Below are 19,461 nucleotides of genomic sequence, written 5' to 3' on the forward strand. Positions count from 1 at the left end.
AGAAGCAAAGAAATGCAGATGGACATAAAATGTTGTAGTAACTCAGCGGTTCAGGCAGCATCTCTGGATAGGAATGGGTGACATTTCGGATTGAGGGTCTTGACCTGAAACGTCACCCATTCCTTCTCTGCGGAGATGCTGCCTGCCCGCTTAGTTACTCCAGCATGTTGTGTCTACCTTCGGTTTAAACCAGTATCAGTCCTTCCTACACAAAGAAATACAGATTCCGGTTTCTACCAAAGATAGACACAAAATGCGGGAATATCTCAGCGAGTCAGGCAACATTTCTGGGAAACATGAATGGGTGATGATTCGGTTCTGAAGAAGGGTCCCAATCCTATTCCTCCAGTGGTGCTGCCTGACCCACTGAGTTACTCCAGTACCTTGGGTCTATCTTTGGAACATTTCAGATTAATTTCCTGGTCTGGGATGACATAATGGTAGAGACAAGATGTTTCATAGAAAAGAGCATAATTTCAAAAACTTGAACATCATTTGGCACTTTTACAGGAAGTGTGGCTCGTGCAAGACAGAATTAATCATGATGGTACGAATCCTTTCCACCCCTCTCCCCCATGCTGTAGCCTGTCAACTGCAAGCTCATATGTAAAAAGGATGACAATGGTGCATGAACCTGTACCCCAATAAACAGTCAATTGACTCCAGGAAAAGGAGGAGCAGAAATTACCTCAAAGACAGATCGCATTTACATTCTGCAACAGCTTTAGGAAGCTAACCTGTTTCAGGTACTGTAAAAACATTTACAGGGGACAAATTTCACAGCAGCCAAACAATGCTAAATGTGTTTGTATAAGCAATTGGCTGGTTTAGTCCTTCTTGATTGAACAGTGAACCAAGTTCACAAGTATCCCAAAAAAGCATAACTGCCTCAAAAGCTTCTTTCATTAAGTCTTTTTGACCACGATACAAAAGGAGAAATGTTAGGAATTAGAATTTTAATAGAATTATGTTTATGTTTACACAACCTTCTACAAAAGTGAAAAGTGAGCATCTCGTGGGCTTTGAAATATGCAAAGATCAAAAATGTTCCTCAGTTATCAGGTCCCAATTTGAATTCATGCCATTACTCTGTTTCCTGTGAGGGATGTTATAACAATATGAGGTGGGGGATGTATGGTCAGCCAACGATGAACACCAATATGAACTAAAAGGTGCAACTTCAATTCTTGTATTCAACTCCAAGAGTCTTCAGTGTTCCCATTTTAAAGCCAGTTTTCATGTGCGAGCCTCAAGAGTGAACACTGTTGAACTACAACCACGAAGATCACTCTGCAAATGCACAACTCTGCATGTGCACCTTCAAAAGCAGCTCGATGTTGCAAAAGGTCGTGGCGCCAAATCAATTCAGATAATGTACAAGTTGGGTCCTAAGTTTGATTTCCTTATTTTTATCTTGCAGAATACACAAATTAATAAAGTTAAAAAACAAATCTTTTTGGTTTTCACATTTAGATCAATTATCCCTGCTCAAAAATTTGTGATGAGTGTAGATCGTTTCCCACTCCACTCCCCAATCTGCAATACACCCCACAAAAAACACAATTTAAAAAAATCTTTAAACAAAATAGGGAAAAAATTGAAATGTATTTACTCCAAATCCTGTTTCACAAAGTAAAATTCTGAAACTATTGAAACCATACAGCAAAAAAAGATTATCTAACCATACGTCCTGGGTTAATCTACCTTAATAGCTTACATTTGAGACAAATGTTATGGAAGACGATTTGCAGTGTTCAAATTGTCAAATTATAGCAACAATGAAAATACTGATTCAAATTTACACAATCCATAAAAAGGTCAAACATTTCACTGGATTTCTTAAAAGTCCAACTGTGAACATCTTTCTAGTTGTTGTAAACAGTATTAATACATAGTATAAAACTGGTAAAAAAAATTCAAAGTAGCAAAAGTCCTTTCAAAAGAAAGAAGATATTTTGGTATGACGTTCTTAGTCTTCATCAGAAAAATGTATGTGCTTGCCAGCTTTGTGTGTCTTGGCCACGATTATTTTTTCAGCCTTGACAATCAACTGTAATACAGAAGGGTTTAAGAACTTGTTAAATTTCTCAGTGTTTATAGGGAAAAGAAGTAAATGAAAACACATTCCACATTCATAAAAATGCCACGCCTTTCTGAAAATGCTTAACATACACAAATGAAGCCCCAGTGAAGTTGAGTCGACGGAGCCATGTGGCTGGGGCCTGAGTCGGTGCCACGGAGGCGTCCGGAGAGGACCCGGTTAGTGATAGTGGAGAGGTCAGTGGGGCGGTCGATGGGGCACAAACCGACAGACGAGGCCGGACCACGTGGAGTGAGGACTCCGCTGCCGAGGGATGGAACAAAGGAGAACATGGTGTGGGGACCGCCATGAGGGATGGGGATGAACAATGGACAATGGGGACCTGGCGGGGGGAGACCGCCGTGAGGGAGGGGGATGAACAAAAGGGGACCTGGCACGGATAATGTACATACTTTGTAACTTTGTCAGTGCCCTTATGTGGCAACTACTTGCATACCTTGGGTCTGCAAGCAAAGAATTTCATTGTGACTTGTCACATGTGACAATAAAGTATTCATTCAATCATACCTTCTCGGTGCCTCGCTTTTTGTCCCGTGGGCGGTTTAATTTTGCTTGCCTATCCACTAAAATCTTCTGCCAGTAACGCTGCTCACCATCACCTTTCGACAGAAAGAAAACAAACTTTTCAGAATTCATTCACGATGAAGACTCATCAACTTAAATTGCCTTTCTAAGTAGAGGTGATTCTGACTTGTTAAGCATTTTCTGTTTGCATAAAATCTGAAAATCCTGTGGCACAGAAGGAGCCCAGTCAGGCCACTGTGACAATATCACCAAGAACTGTGTTGATTTTTTTTTGTGGGGGGATGTCTTCCTTGCACTTCCTGGTTCTCAGATTGTAAGGCTTTCAAGTTTAGGATTTCTCATCCAAACATTCAATATTGATTGGATTTCAGTTGAGAGTTCTTCACTCTCACAACTCCTTGGATGAAAACAGAAATTTCAACTCCTCTCTAATCCTTCTAACCTTCTCCAATTAATAAAAAATTATATTTTACAGTCAAGGTTCTTGTTCTCTCCATCCACACCTCTCACAACTTTACACCGGCTAATTGAAAATCCAGCCTAATCAGACTTCTCAAGAAGGGTTTCGACCCGAAACATCACCCATTCCTTCTATCCAGAAATGCTGCCTGTCCCGCCGAGTTACTCCAGCTTTTCGTGTCTATTTTCTCATAACTATAACTCTATAGCCATGACAGTGGACTTTGTAAATGTCCCTGCAACCTCAATAGTGCCATCACATCCTCTCTACAGTACGGTGACCAGAACGTACGTAGAACTGCACCTGAACATATACTAGCTACAAGCTCCCGATCCGTCCACATCGGTCACCTCCTGCTACATACAGTAAGTCATAGCTAAACCGCACAGGAGCAGATCTCTCAGCCCAACCCCCACCTGCCAACCAAGTTGTTTAACCAAGCTTGTCCCACTTGCTTGTGCTTGGCCCATATCCCTCTAAACTTTCCTACCCATGTACCAATATGTGTCTCTTAAATGTCATAATTGTTCCAACCTCTACCACATCCTCTGGCAATTTGTTCCTTGTGCTCGTTATCCTCTGTGTGAAAACGTTGTCACTTAATTTCCTTTGCCCAGTGATAATCAGCACAAACTTTTAAAGAAACAAATTATCTGACTAATTTGATTGGATGCTTTGAGGAGGTAACAAGGAGAGTTGATGACGAGAGCACCTTTATGTCCCTGTGTAGATTTTAGTGAGGTGTTTGACAAAGATGCACATGACGCATTAATCAGGTAGTGTCATGTTTGGGAATAAATATTGTTTCACTGGTAGAAAGCTAAGAATTCAGTTTGCTGAGTGTTTTAGTGACTAGTGTGTTGTCAAGGTTATGCAGGGCGTCATGTACAAAAACTAGGGCAGCACAGTGGTAGAGTTGCTGCCTTACAGCGCCAGAGGCCTGGGTTCGATCCTGACTACGGGTGCTGTTTGTACAGAGTTTACACGTTCTCCCTGTGACTGTGTGGGTATTCTCTGGGAGCTCTGGTTTCCTCCCACACTCCATAAACACACAGGCTTGTCGTCTAATTGGCTTTGGTAAAATTGTAAGTTGTCCCTACTCTGTAGGGTGAAGCCCCTGTCCCACTTGCGCGACCTCCACCGCGACCTCTGGCGAGTTTGCCCGCGACTCAGTCGCGGCAAGGTCGTCACGAGGCCGTAGGAGGTCTTCGTCACTCTCCTTCATGGTCAAGAGTGGTCTCCGCGTAGTCGAGGCTTCAGCTAGGTCGCGGCGTATTTTTCAAGATGTTAATAATTGACCGCGACTAAAAATAAGTCGCCGTGGGAAAAATCAATATGTTTTTAGTCGTAGGTCTAGTCGAAGCCGGTCGTAGTCGGTCATGATGCTAGTCGAAGGTAATAGCTCCAGGGTGAAAAAAAGGTCAGTAGAAAAAAAAAGTAATTTAAACAGCAGAACGTCACCTCTGTCACTCCAGGGCATGTTCATTCATAGCTGGAGAGTTTTTTGGAGAGGAGACTTGTGTTTTAGAGGTGGCACCAAAAAGGCAGCAGCACAGGGGGAAGGCACAACCCTAAAAAAAAACTGCCATGCAGATGTTGCCCACCCAGGAGGAGGAGTGGCAGGAGGTGATGCCACAGGAGGTGATAGTGCAGGAGGAGGTAGCCCTACATGAGAGACCCCTGGAGGAGGAGACTAGGGTGGTAGTATATGTCCCCACCACCACCCCATCCTTCACTGCCTCATTTGAAGGCAGCAAAGCAGCCCTTTCTCCTGTGTCTGACGCAGCATCAGAGGCAGATGCCCCATTGGTGGTGAGGGAGGGCTGGAGGAAGGTTATGGCCTACACCTTCACCAGGCAGCAGGAGGGGGACCTTGAGGAATGGTTCCAGCAGAATGCCATCCTGTACGAAAAGCAAAATGAGGGGTACAGGGACAGGGACAAGAATGGCATGCTTGCCATCCACTGCCCCACATGTGTGCTTAAAGTTCCATCTTTTGTCAAAGCCCAGCGCCACTCTCTTCCAGTCATCTGGTGTACTGGGACAGTCCATCACATCATCTCCATTCACCCATTGAAACCTCTTCTTGTGCTTCCTCTTCACCCTTGCTCTTCCCCTTCTGCCTTTCTTAAAAGGCTGCTGAAGCAAAAGCAATAGTTGTATTTTTACTAACATCCTCCAAACGAGTTCCTTCCTTGCTTGCATGGTTCAGAATGATTTAAAAAAACCCAGGAGACATTTTTTAGTGAGGGAAAAAAAATTGCAGACATGACATCATTTTATCAGGTGATCATTTGAGCTGTAGATATTCGTCACTGGTCGTTGTTGATTTTCGGTGTGGTCCTCTGAGGTGGAAGGGGGTCATGCTCACTCACGGACCAATTTGCCAGAGACCATCCTCGAGTAAAACGTACATGGTCGAAGCTAGTCTTCAAAATAGTCGAAGAAGGTCTTCTTCATAGTCGAGGGAGGTCTTCAACATAGTCGTAAGAGGTCGTACATATAGTCGAGGAAGGTCGTAAGTCACCGCGACCGTGATATTTTTTAGTCGCTTAATGTCGCCAGAGGTCGCGGTGGAGGTCTCCCAAGTGGGACAGGCCCTTAATGCTAGTATACTGGATGATCGCTGGTCAACGTGGACTGAATGAGCCGAAGGGCCTGTTTCTGCACACTATCTCTAAAGTCTAAAAACTCATGCTATTTGTACTTTACATTACAAGTTGACCCGGATACTGAAAGCCTGACTTATAGACATCCCACACATACAATCAAATATTTGGGAGAGCGGTGGGATGGATTTGCCAGCTGCTGCGGACCATAGACATCTTGTGGTGTGTGGGAACGGGGCTTTTCTGTGCGCCTCCTCGCCTCAGCCCCCAACGAGCAGCAATAATTGGGGTGGCTGGGTTGAGCTGAACAGAGATAGGAGCTCAAAGCAGACTCACTCATTCACTCAATGAGTCAGTGAGATGAGTTGGCAGCCATTCTAACCACCCGTTCACTTTTCTCTCGCAACTTTTTTCTCATCCTCTCCCAGTATGAACAGTACGCAGGAACGGAATTTGTTGTAACCTGGAGGCTTCCTGCAATGACTTGTCTTAAAGGGACGCACAGTAGTCGTTCCCGTCTACGGGTGCGGTTTGTACAGAGTTTGTACGGTCTTTCTGTGACCACGTGGGTTTTCTCCGAGATCTTCGGTTTCCTCCCACACTCCGAAGATGTACAGGTATGTAGGTTAATTGGCTTGGTATAAGTGTAAATTGTCCCTGGTGTGTGTAGGATAGGGTTAATCACTGCGGGGATCACATCGCTGCATGGACTCGGTGGGCCGAAGGGCCTGTTTCTGCGCTGTATCTCCAAACTAAAACTAAACTAAACTTGGGCTATGATTAAATAGTTTGCTGGTGGCACCAATATTCACAATACCTGTCACAGTGCGGTCAATAGTGAAGAAATAAGTTCTAAGCTGCAGGCAGCGATCAGTGGAGTGATTAGGTACAAAAGAATCCAGAGAAGTACAAGATGCTGGATTTGGGTATTATTAAAACTAAAGAGTAACAGAGAGACCCTGGAGTACATGTAGGCAGACCCCTAAAATTAGCAGGATAGGAAGATATGTCGGTAGTAGCATAGAACATAAGCGAAAGGAGGTTGTGCTAGAAATGCATACTCGTTCTTAGGCAAGCACTTGAATTAAAGAGGGTTGTTTCTACGTCTGGTTTTGTGGGTTCTGGGATGGCTGTAGACTCTTCCACAGAAAGGGAGCCAAGGGACAGCTTTTTCACACAGTGGGTAACATGCACATGGAACGAGTGGCTAGAAGATGTGGGATATAGGAACAACTGTGGAACAGAGACAATGGTAGACACAAAATGCTGGAGTAACACAGCGGGTCAGACAGCATCTTCAGAGAAAAGGAATAGGTGACAAAGAAAGGTCTCGACCCGAGACATCACCTATTCCTATTCTCCAGAGATGCTGTCTGACCTGCTGAGTTAATCCAGCTTTTTTATGTCTATCTTTGATTTAAATCAGCATCTGCAGTTCCTTCCTGCACATAGGGACAATGGTATTTGTTTACCCAAAGTCCAAACATGGCTGAATGCATTCATCTGGATGGGATTAATGTTGGGTATATGTCCCAACAAACACTGTGGCAGTTATGTGGACACATGTCTGTCACTGAATTACACCAGATTATAGGACTGATGGCTTTCATTGGCACCAACTAATTGGCACGATGGACTGTAGTTCTTTGAACATCGGCTATTGCGGTTCATGAACAAGGAAGAAATATGCCCAGCTGCCTGACATCTTAGTGGTGGGAGGGGGCAGGAGTGTTTGCTCAGAAAGCAAAGTGTGAGCAGCCATTCAGTTTAAAAACTTACTTTGTTATTTCCCAGGTTTTCGAGATAAAAAAGCAATATGATTTCTCCTACTTCAATGCTACACACCCCTTCAGACACCAATATCCAACAGCAGGCAACCAATATTGCTGGGGACACATAAGAAACTGCAGATGCTGGGATCCTGAGCAAAACACAAAGTGTTGGCAGCTCAGAGGTAATGGACAGAAGACAGATTACATTTTGGTCGGGACCCTTCTTCATACAGATAGGAGGGGGGTGGGGATAAAGCTGGAAAAGAGAGGCAGGGGCGCAGCATGACCCAGCAGGTTCCTCCAGCACTGTGTTTTAATAATGTTAGGATTCAATCATTTCATTCAGCATTCTCCTTTTCTCTATCTGCTGCTCATCTCATTCCATGCATGCTTCCACCATTCACTATTTCATTTACATATCTTTGAAGCTCCAAAAATAGCCAACAGAAATTTTCTTGGATCATTTAAATATATACATGTAAAGCTAGATTTGTATTTGTTGAAGCTGACCTGCGAGGAGTTCAAGTTTCCAGTTGTACTTGCTCTGTATTTCTCGATGTGCTTTCATTACAGTTTGGGCATCTTCAGGAGTTTTAAACCGAGCATGTCCCTCAGTATCTCCATCAATCATATCCACATATAAAACATCCACAGATGACTCCATCAAAGCATCCTTCATGTAAAGAAAAAGTGCATTAGAGAGGAGTGAAGTGATTTCCAAAACCCAATGTTAATTTCTAAACTCAAGGATAATTGCTGTGCCATTCTTTTCCTGTCAGGGCCATTGCTTCGACCCTAATTTTGTACATGACGGCTGTGATGTAAGATGTTGATTCTCAAATATTCACAAATATCCTTATAAAGGTTCTCCAGTCAATGCTGACATAAAAAAAAAACAACCAATAATAGTGCAAATACACAAAACCAATGCCCCCAAGTTTATGTAATTTAGAGGTCTTGAGGTTGTCGTGTATAATAGCCTGATGGGTGAAGGGGAGAAGCTGTTCATGAACCTGGACGTTACAGTTTTCAGGCTCCTGTACCTTCTTCCCGATGGCAGGGGTCAAATGAGTGTGTGGCCAGGGTGGTGCGGGTCTCTGATGATGCTGGCTGGCTTTTTGAGGCAGCGACACCTGCAAATCCCTCCGATGGTGGGGAGGTCAGAACCCATGATGGACTGATCAGGCCATTTAGACTGAGATGAGGAAAATGCCTTCACTCAGGATGGTGATTATTTAGAATCCTCTATCCCATTGAGACACAGTTACAGAGCTTATCCAAAGCAGAGATTGACAAATGTCTGGATTTAACCAATGTTAACAAGATATCACAAGATATGGGATAGTACAAGAAAATGGCACAAGGTAGATTAGTCATGATACTGATAATCAAAAGAAACAAGCTCAGATAGCCAGATCCTAGCCCTGCACCCTAATCCTTGAGTTTATTTAATTGTGTCTTACATTTACTTGAAATACATTTGATTGATTTGTCTTTTATAGTGAGATGGGTAGAGTTAAGATTTCCACCAGTTCCAACATTGAAACCATGGGCTGAATGACCTTATTCCAGGTTACATTTTCTGCAACTCTCAAGGATGGTTAAACACTATTAAACACGGCAACTTCCAAATAAGCTCTGAACAACATAGACTTAGGGCATTGTTTTTGTCTTTGCATGACTATTGTTTGTTTTATTTTTATATTTAAAAAAATGTTTTGTTGTATATTATGGTGTTTACAGAGCGCTAGGTTTACATATTTGTTGTGCTGTTGCAAGTAAGAATTTAATTGTTCTGTTTTGGGGCATTTGACATTAAAACATTGGTTCAACTAAATGGGTCAACTTTATACCTGAATAATTACTCTTACAAGTCATCAGCATGATGAGCAGAATGCTTTCAAGAGAGAACTAGAAAGGGCTCTTAAAGATAGCGGAGTCAGGGGTTATGTGGAGAAGGCAGGAACGGGGTACTGATTGTGGATGATCAGCCATGATCACATTGAATGGCTCGAAGGGCCGAATGGCCTACTCCTGCACCTATTGTCTGATGCATTCAGATTTTCTAGAGAATAATACAAGATAACTTAATGAAGATAGGGCTGGAATGAATGTTTGCTTTGATTGAAAATCATACCAATAATGTAGAGGGTAAAAAAAAAATCTGAAATGTATTCTTGTTTAGCAGAAGAAATAGATTAAAATGCCAAGAAAGTCACGAGAAAAACGGAAGGTACAATTTTTTATTCCGAATGTTACAGAACAATAGGCTGACCCAAGAATTGGATCAAAGAAAGTCTACCTCCAGGGCATACATATACCTTGATCTGTTTCCTGCCCAGCAGGGGCTCAGTACTGGTGATCTTCACAATGACTCCACTCACAAACTGTGGCCCCAGGGTGTTAACCTTCGCAGAGGGATGGGTTTCTCCATCGTTAACCTTTGCTTTAGTAGAAAAGAACAATGTGGCCTTCATCAATAGCTTTGAAATTCAAAGATACTTAACACTAACACATTCACAGAAACATATCGTCCCACCCCCTCCTTAACATCCCAAGCACAATTTCAAAGTCTTTTGTTTTGCAGAACTATTTGCATTCTAATACACTTACTCGTCCAGTTGATTAGACTCAAAGAATGCAAACTCTGAAGATAACCCTTGAATGGTCCCCAGAATCCCAAAGCAGTTTTCAAGTTAAAAGCAAAGCCACATAACTCAAGGTTCTCAGGTTTGATCTTGGACAACGCTAAAATAGTTGTCCTCATGGATGTTGCAAATAAATTTTAAAAAATGGATGTTGCAGACATTGTGAGTGTGTAAGCAAGTGTGCTTGCTGGTGCACAACACAAGACCGAAGTGGTGAACACAATCCTACGTGCTATTCATGATTCCCATCTAGAAATATTTTGGTAATGGTTACATCTCAAAGTCATAGAGACATACGATATGGAAGCAGGTCCTTCAGACCACCAAGTCTACATAAAACAACAGTCATCCACATAGAGTTATCCAGCAAGAGTTCTATTTTTTATTTTCCCCATATTCTCATCAACTCCTGCTCCCCCGATTTATACATCTTACCTACAGACCACGGCCAATTAAACTACTAAACCTCATATCTTTGCTTTGTTGGAAGAAACCTACAGTCATAGTCTCCAATCTAAAGAAGGGTCTCGACCCGAAACGTTACCCTTTCCTTCTCTAGAGATGCTGCCTGTCCCGCTGAGTTACTCCAGCTTTTTGTGTCTATCTTCGAGTCACAGGGAGAATATGCAAACTCTACACAGACTGCACTTGAGGCTGGGATTGAAAGGATAGAACCCAGCTCTCTGCCGTTCTGAGGCAACGATAACCCTATGCCGCCTGTGTGTCGTACAGCGTGGAAACAGGCCTTTCGGTCCAACATGCCCCATTTGCACTACATGTACTCCAGTGTGTGTGTGTGTGTAACTGCCTGGAGATGTACCCAAGATTGTTGCACTCTGCTTACTAAAGACGGTCTTCAAAATATTCATCATTGGTTCAAAAGTGGCTTTCAGAGTCAAAAGCAGGATATGAATTGTCATATTTTGAGGAGATATACTGCAATTAGTCATTAACTTTTGGTTTTACTCTGAACTTAAGCACCAAAGCTACAAGACTTTATGCAGCAATCCCCACCAGCCAATCATAACAAAAATCAACCAATATAACTGGTTGAAGTTTGTAGGCCACTTGCACGAACCAACCAGACATGAATGTCAATAAGAGCATGTCAGAAAATCCCAATAACTGCTGAAAAGCTCATTGCAGTTAGTCACAGAGAACATGAAGTCAGGCCCTTCAGCCCAACTTGTTCATGCCAGCCAAGATGTCTCCCTGAGCTTGTCCTATTTCCCTGCATTTGGCCCATATTCCTCCAAAACCTTTCCGATCCTTGTACTTGCCTGATATTTAAAAAAATATTTTAATCGTACCTGCCTCCACAGCTTCCTCTAGTAGGTCACTCCATATATCTACCATCCTCTGTTCGGAAAACATGGCCCTCAGATCCCTTTTAAATCTTTCTCCTCTCACTTTAAATCTCTGCCCTTTAGTTTTCTACTTCCTGCCTTGGGAAAAGGACTGACCATTCACCTCATCCATGCTTCTCATAACTTTACATACCTCTACACTATCACCATTCAACCTTCTGTCCCAGGGATTAGAGCCACAGCCTCTCAACCCTTCAGTTCCAGTAGCATCATTGTGAATCTTTTCTGCAGCCTTTTCAGCTTAATGACATCCTTTCTATAGCTGGGCGACTAGAAATACACACCATACTCCAAGTATGGTCTGAAAAATACCCTGTACATTTGTAGCAGGGTGTCACAACTCCCTACTCAATGCCCTTACAGTTGAAAGCAAGTTTGCCAAAGGCCTTCTTCGCCACCGTATCCACCTGCGTCCCCACTTTCAAGGAACTACTACTTGTTCAGTGAAATTTGGCTTCACCAGTGTCCAAATTTACATTAGTAAAGTTTCACATTGCTGGGCAAATTAGTTCACGTCATCTTGGAAGTAAATTATCTCCTCTCTGCAACTACTGTCCAGAGTTTGCACCCTGCAGTATGGGACTGATTAAAATATGTTCCAAATGCACCCGCTATATCTCGACCCTGCCACTATTTCTAATCAGCTCAGGTATTGAAGTCCTTGATGTTCATATTGTGTTCAAACCCTCTACATGTGATGGGCATCAGCAATGCAGCAGTGGTTCCCTTGAATTCCAGATGAACACGCCCAATCTCAAGAGAGAATCGGAATGTTTAGCTGTCATGTTGAAAAATTCACGGCGACCATATTGAGGTCGTGACTAGTTACCAGAATGCGGGAACTCCTCACGACCATGAAGGCAACCACCCGCGAGTATGTGGCAACCATGAGGCGACTGCATTGTCTCCTGCAGTCGCCTAAATGGACAGGCCCATTACTTGCTGCAACTTTACAGGCGCAATAATGCAACTGTACCCTCACATGTTGAAGAAATGCGACTCCTCCTAACAGACAAAGCAGACCAATTCTTAATGATTTGGTCTCCATTTATCGACTTCTTACAAGCATATGGTGCAACATAACCGTAGAAATTAACTGTTTCAGGATCGGGTGAAGGGTGGTCAAGAATAATAAATAGCTATTTCTCCTTCAGTCCCCTGTTTTCTATCTCCTCTTTTTCTCTCTCTATTTTCTCTCTTTTCTTCTTTCCTTCACCTTACTGTTCGATATCACGCAGTTCTCTATTTTTCTACTATTCTCTTTCTTTTCTTCCATTTACTGCTAAAAAAAAAAGAAGTTGTACATAAAATGTAACATGTCAATATATATTAGGTATCTACAAGGTACCACATTATTGTACTTACTTCTAATATTTTTTTTTTTTAATTAAAAAAAAATTAATGCAACTGTACAATAATAAATATCCCAATAAACAATAATACTAGGTAACCAGACCATACTTGTGCAAACCACCCAATCTATTCGCTGGCTGTTAATAAACCCCACTAGCATGACCTATCACCCTCATCGGGTCACATCACATCTCTTGCCTGTCTGATCACTTTCTATCACAAGCCCCAAACTATCCTGGCTGGCACACTTCCATTCATACATTCCAGAGCAGTCAGAGTCAAAATTCCCAATGCTTGATCAGGCCCGTGCACTCTCGAATGCTCCAGTGCCCAGTCTCACAACCTAAACCAGCACCACAATGTATCCAAGTAAAGAGTCTTCCCCAACTGTACAATGGTGTGTATGAATGTTCAGTCAGCTAATGATGGCAAGAAAGGCTCTTGTGCTGTTTAAAAAAAAAAATCATGAGATTATGAGCATTGCTAATAATGCTGCAAATTAGAGTAATTGAGTCATACAGCATGGAAACAGCCACAACACTCATATTAACTAAGATGCCCTTTCTACACTAGTCTAACCTGCCCACATTTGGCCCCTTATCTCTCTAAACCTTTCATATTTGTACCTGTACAAATGTCTTGTAGCTATTGTTATAGTATCTGCCTCCACCGTCATCTCTGACAGTTCATTCCAGACTTTGTGTGAAAAATTATTGTTCATCTTTAATAGTCATTGCATTGACTGCTTACTGGAGAATTACCGAGTCAACACATTGACATACTAGGTCTGGCATCATATTCAGGCTATACGTTAAAAATGCAGATTTCTTTCATAGAAACATAGAAAATAGGTGCAGGCATAGGCCATTCGTCCCTTCGAGCCTGCACCGCCATTCAATATGATCATGGCTGATCATCCAACTCCGTATCCCGTACCTGCCTTACCATACCCCCTGATCCCTTTAGCCACAAGGGCCACATCTAACTCCCTCTTAAATATAGCCAGTGAACTGGCCTCAACTACCTTCTGTGGCAGAGAATTCCAGAGGATCACCACTCTCTGTGTGAAAAATGTTTTTCTCATCTCGGTCCTAAAAGATTTCCCCTTTATCCTTAAACTGTGACCCCTTGTTCTGGACTTCCCCAACATCGGGAACAATCTTCCTGCATCTAGCCTGTCCAACCCCTTAAGAATTTTGTAGGTTTCTATAAGATCCCCCCTCAATCTTCTAAATTCTAGCGAGTACAAGCCGAACTTTCCTTACAAACATTGGCGAATTGGTTTAAAAAAAACATATTTTGGCAGTATTTGTCCTGATTACTGATGGCAGGTTTTAAAATGCAAATTTACATTTTAAATATTAATTCACTCCAAATAACCTGGATTCCTTGTTCAGGCAAATTTACTTGTTCAGTCGGGATTACACAATGCACCAGGAATTAAATCTGAACGACCATCAGCAGCCAAATCAGAAAAAAAAATTCCAACACTTAGTGACTGGTCTTGCTCTTTGGTTATTTGGTCAGGCAGGCTTACTCAGTTATCAGTGGTGCCCTGGGATGTTGATGAGTTTGAAATGGTAAATTAACCCTAGAATTAAATAAGTTCTCAAATACTAATATGCAACTATCTCAATCCCATTTACATCCCCCAAAAAAGCAATCTGACAACTCGGAATCCAAACCATCGCTTCTTGTAAGGGCCAAAGAGTTTCTCACAAACAGCAGTAGGCACTAAGTAGTGTTTATGTTTGAAAAGTCATCCTGAGCACACGGGAAGATATATTGCACCTTATTAAAAAACTGTGTCCCACCATTTGGTTACCTCTCTAACCTAATTATGGTTGATATTAAGATAAGCGCAGGATAGGGTGTTCAAATACCGGCCTCCAGTTAACATAACGACAGTAAATAACCTCCTATTGTGCACTGCTGAACAATACACACGATTTTGTTCGACACAAAAAAAAATCACACCTTGATAAAAGAATGCAAATGATACTGTGATCATGTTTAGCTTGAATCAAGATAAACTTCATCACACTCCATAAGATAACTCATGCAAGTTAATTTAATTTACTGAGGACATTTAGAATCTATCAGATTTATGGCAGGAAATTCGAATTATGATGATTTGTGGTTTGCAGAGCATTCCATTTCAACATATAAACGAGTATTAAAGTTTAAAGCAAGTTTGATGTAATTAACAGGGATGTTGCTTTAAAATAGTTTAGATTGTGAAGGAGTGTAAAATGCAAAATGGGTAGCAATAGGGATATAAAACAAATGCTGAATATTAACTAAAACAGTCTTAAAATCATATTAAAAAAATTAGAAAGTGGGCCAAAAAGCATGAAATTGTCAATTTTTTCAGGACAACTCAGTTCAGGTCAAACAGGAAATGTAAACATTTTCCTATGTTTCTTTGATTTGGAGTTGGGAGGATATTCCATGCTTGATTTAAAGCTTGCTTATATGCTTCAAAACAAATAAAACTTATGCAGGGTAATAAACTTGTTTTACCAAATGTAAAACAAATTATTTTCTTATATACAAAAATTTCCCTGATCTCTTAAACACAGTCAATTATTCTAAGAGAACCAAAATGTGAAAGACAAGTCGGCTCTACTTGAAGGAGCCCAGTGGTTTCAGGAAGTTATTTAGCATGGACATCATTGCTGAGCCTTAATTTACCTTAATTTAAAATGCAATCCAAGTAAACACCTTCCGGTTGCATTGATCATATCCTTTCCTTCGCCCAATAGCGCATTAATTCCTCCCCAGTGAAAATCAGTTGAAAATAAAAGGGACATTAAAATTGTTGTATTAACGATTTCCCAAACTATTTACATCTGGGAAGTACCTTTTAAATTTGGTTGGTACATGTGACAATAATAAACTTATACTTAAACCTAAACCCAGTATTCCAATGTTGTAATCACACAGCCAATTTGGGCTGCACAACTCCCTATAAATAGTAACGTGGTAATTAGCAGAGCGTCCATTTTGTAAAAAACGTTAATTAAAAGATAAAAATTTGCAGTGAAACCTTGGTTAACTCGCTTGCACTTCCTCACAACAGTGTCCCGGAAGCCTTAAAGGCCTTGGTTTCAAGTTTCATCTGAAAGATGGCCACTCCTGGTGAGAGTAGCCTGTGAGAGTACAACACTTGGGGGTTAGCCCAGATTTCTCTACTCACATGCCAGAAGTGCCACAGCAATTGAATGTTACCAAATGGGCCATACAACACAGCAAGCTAAATATGGACATATGGGAATTGATCCTGTCATTCAAGTGTGCACGAAATAACATTAAGAGGCGTATACATAAGGTGGATTATTTCAGTCTTTTTTGCCCTAGATAGGGGAATCAAAAACTAGAAGGCAGTTTTCAGATGAATGGAGAAAGATTTAAAAGGGGCAAATATTCACATACAGAGAGTGGTGGTACATAGAATATGATGCCCCATATCCACTGGTCTATGATTTACCTGGGCAGCTAACAAAACATAGTTTTTCACTGCATTTCGGTATGTGTGAAAATAACAAACCCCAACATTTGATAATATCCAGAGGAAGCTGTAGAAGTGATTACAATTACAATGTTTACAAGAAATTTTCACAGATACAGGGATAAAAAAAATATTTAGAGGGATATGAGCCATTGCAGGTCAATCAGACTCTCAGATAGATGTCTTGATCAGCATGGATGTCCTGAGCCCGTTTCAGTGCTGTACAACTCTCTGAATCTATGATCTGGGAGAAGGTGATGCCATGCTTTTATGCATTAGTCATCAGAAGTTTTCATCGACGTTTTAGCCTCAATTATTATTTTTAAAATCACTTTCTTGTGATATTGGTTGCAAGATAAACATCAGCAGGGCGCCATAGTTCCTCAAGTTACTGCGGATCTTGCACACCCACCCAAGGGGCCCTCGGTTTGAAATCTCACTTAAAAACTAGTAATGTCAGCAAAGTATCATTTGGAAGTAGTGTATTCGATCAAGTCATTACCGTGGGCTGGAAAGGCGTGCTTGTATAAGCGAGTTTGCTATTCCGAAAAACGCAAGGAATCATGGAATTTGTCAAAGTTCAAACGCTATAAATAAAAATCGAACAAAGCTCTGTGGATGCAGTGAGTATAGTTTGGGTCCGATTTTTTGTCTTTTTTCAAGTTTGTATTTGTCAGGGGGGCAGAATCGAGTGGGAGACCGGGGTGGGGGGGGGGGGGGGGGGGAGACTGGACCGGCTCACGGCAGCAGCAGGCACGTAGAACCGCGCCTCATCCGCAGCCAGGATCGAACCCGTGGCCCCGGCGCCGCAAGCGTTGCCGAACCGCCACTGGACCGTCCCCGCCCCCCCCCCCCTCCCCCCTACCGGCCGACACCGACCATGGACGAAACGCAAGCCTGCACACAATGCTGCACAACTATTGCCAAGACTTTTTTTCGCTTGTGACCTATGACCTGGGCATGCGCAGTCAAAATACCGAACTCACTTTTGTACTTTAAACATTTCTAGTCTACTGGGTGTAAATGGTGTCCTTTCATTTTATCCTCTCTCCCATTTGCTGCAAATGCTTCTAATATGTATTTTACTTCACTCATCGTTATAATAATATTTACACTTCACTCGCAAGGTTTTCTTCTCATTATTTTACATTTTCAAAACTCTGAAGCATTTTGAGATATTATTACTCGAAGGACACTTAAATAATTGCTTTTGCATTTAGATTCAAGGAGCCGTTCACTGTGGAAATAGGCCATGTTCCTCATCACAAACATGCTGGCGATCGTATATATTGATCCCATTTCAATTGTGCTTTATTTTTGAAGTCTGCAGCCTGGTATAACATGGACTTTCAAGTGCTCATCTAAACATACTTCTTAATATGTTTTCAGGCAATCTCCATTATTGCTAAGGCAGGGTTTTCTTGAATTCAGGAGCTTTGCCGTATTTATATGCCTGATAATAAACATGGCTAATGGGAAAGCTTTCTATCGACACCCCTCATCATTTTGTTAATCAGAACCTCCTTTGGTGTTCTCTGCTCAACCCAACCTATCCAGGCTCTCTGGACAGCTAAAGAATGGATTGACTGGGCTTACATTCGCTGGAATTTAGAAGGATGAGTGGGTATCTTATAGAAACATATAAAATTCTGAAGGGATTGGACAGGCTAGATGCAGGGAAAATGTTCCCGATGTTGGAGGTGTCCAAACACAGTTTAAGAATATGGGGTAGGCCATTTAGGACTGAGATGAGGAAAAGATTTTTTACCCAGAGAGTTGTGAATTTCTGGAATTCTCTGCCACAGAAGGCAGTGGAGGCCAATTCACTGGATGTGTTCAAGCGAGATTTAGATATAGCACTTAGGACTAACGGAATCAAGGGATATAGGGAGAAGGCAGGAACGGGGTATTGATTCTGGATAATCAGCCATGATTATATTGAATGGCGGTGCTGGCACGCAGGGCCGAATGGCCTACTCCTGCACCTATTTTATATGTTTCTATGTTCTAACACATTCCATTCCATGCAACACAAGTCCTACGAGCAAAGGTAGGCCATTCGGCTCATCAAGTGCCATTCAATCAGGGCTGATCTATCATTCCCTCTCAATCCCAAGCTCCTGCCTTCTACCCTAAATGTTGGCACCCGTACTAATCACAAATCTGTCAATCACTGGCTTTAAAATACCCAATGACTTGGTCTCTACAGCCTTCTGTGGCAATGAATTCCACAGAATCCATTGGGGGAAACAGGGAAAGCAAGGGTTACATGAAGTTAGAGAAGTCATTACGCTGGAGTGTAAGATGCCCAAGCGAAATATGAGGTAGTGTTCCTCCCCCGAGTCAGGGCAGAAAGGAGGCCTTGAGAAAAGAAGAGAAGACTTATCAATCATTGGCATGAAAAGCCATGCAGCCAAGTCTCAGGTCTGAAATTTTAGTCACAAATATTACTACTTGTCTTAGTTGGTAGCTGGTATTTGTAGCAGCTCCTGCAAAAAGTCAATTGATTGCAGAAAAAGGTTCCTAAAAATCCAAGCATTTAAATAATGTTTGTTAATAAAATAGGTTAACAAAGGAAGTTTCCAGATTTACCATTCAGAATGATTTAAATTTCTGCTTCTTGTGAGTGAAGGCATCTATAAAATTGCTCTATAATCACCAATCCTATTAACACCTCTGGCCTTGTCTGGAGTGATAATGGCAACTATTTTGCATTCTTCACACTTCTAAATTAGATCAAATTATGAAAAACTCCAGTTAAATTGTTCCAGTTTAGGTTAAAATGCTTACATCTATTTACTTATAGTAAAGATTTCCACAGTTTAAATATGTGTACATGATGATGTTCTTTGCTGCCAACGCAAAAACTGTCCAATTCATTTCTGAGTGATTTTTTAAAAATTCTCTAGATTTTGTATTTGGCAGTTAAATATTTGTTTTAGGCAGTTCCTCGGGATAGAGGATGGCTTGGTTTCACAAGGTTTTGTGGGTTGTCAGATGCTTAATGAGGACAATGCGGTAAAGGTAGACATTCCAGCAGAAGGACTTTGATGAATTGGGTTGGTGGGATGATTGTGAGAAATAGTGATCGAGAAAACTTGAGATTCTTAATCCT

At 41.7% G+C, this 19,461-nt stretch overlaps 1 protein-coding gene across 4 annotated transcripts in view; it reads right to left on the minus strand.

The window, feature by feature from the left end:
* Positions 1 to 937: 937 nt before the first annotated feature.
* larp7 (La ribonucleoprotein 7, transcriptional regulator) overlaps positions 938 to 19,461 on the minus strand; it is a 52,367-nt gene continuing 33,843 nt past the window's right edge. For all 4 annotated transcript variants that reach the window (XM_033018693.1, XM_033018664.1, XM_033018674.1 and 1 more), the window contains 4 exons: positions 9,789 to 9,913; positions 7,978 to 8,140; positions 2,609 to 2,700; positions 938 to 2,050 (listed from right to left, as the gene is read on the minus strand). In XM_033018693.1, coding sequence (XP_032874584.1) covers positions 1,970 to 2,050; positions 2,609 to 2,700; positions 7,978 to 8,140; positions 9,789 to 9,913 — 461 coding nt within the window. In that variant the 3' untranslated portion in view covers positions 938 to 1,969. The remainder of the gene's footprint in view (positions 2,051 to 2,608; positions 2,701 to 7,977; positions 8,141 to 9,788; positions 9,914 to 19,461) is intronic.

Source organism: Amblyraja radiata, chromosome 1 (assembly GCF_010909765.2).
Source record: "Amblyraja radiata isolate CabotCenter1 chromosome 1, sAmbRad1.1.pri, whole genome shotgun sequence".
Classification (NCBI taxonomy): Eukaryota; Metazoa; Chordata; class Chondrichthyes; order Rajiformes; family Rajidae; genus Amblyraja; species Amblyraja radiata.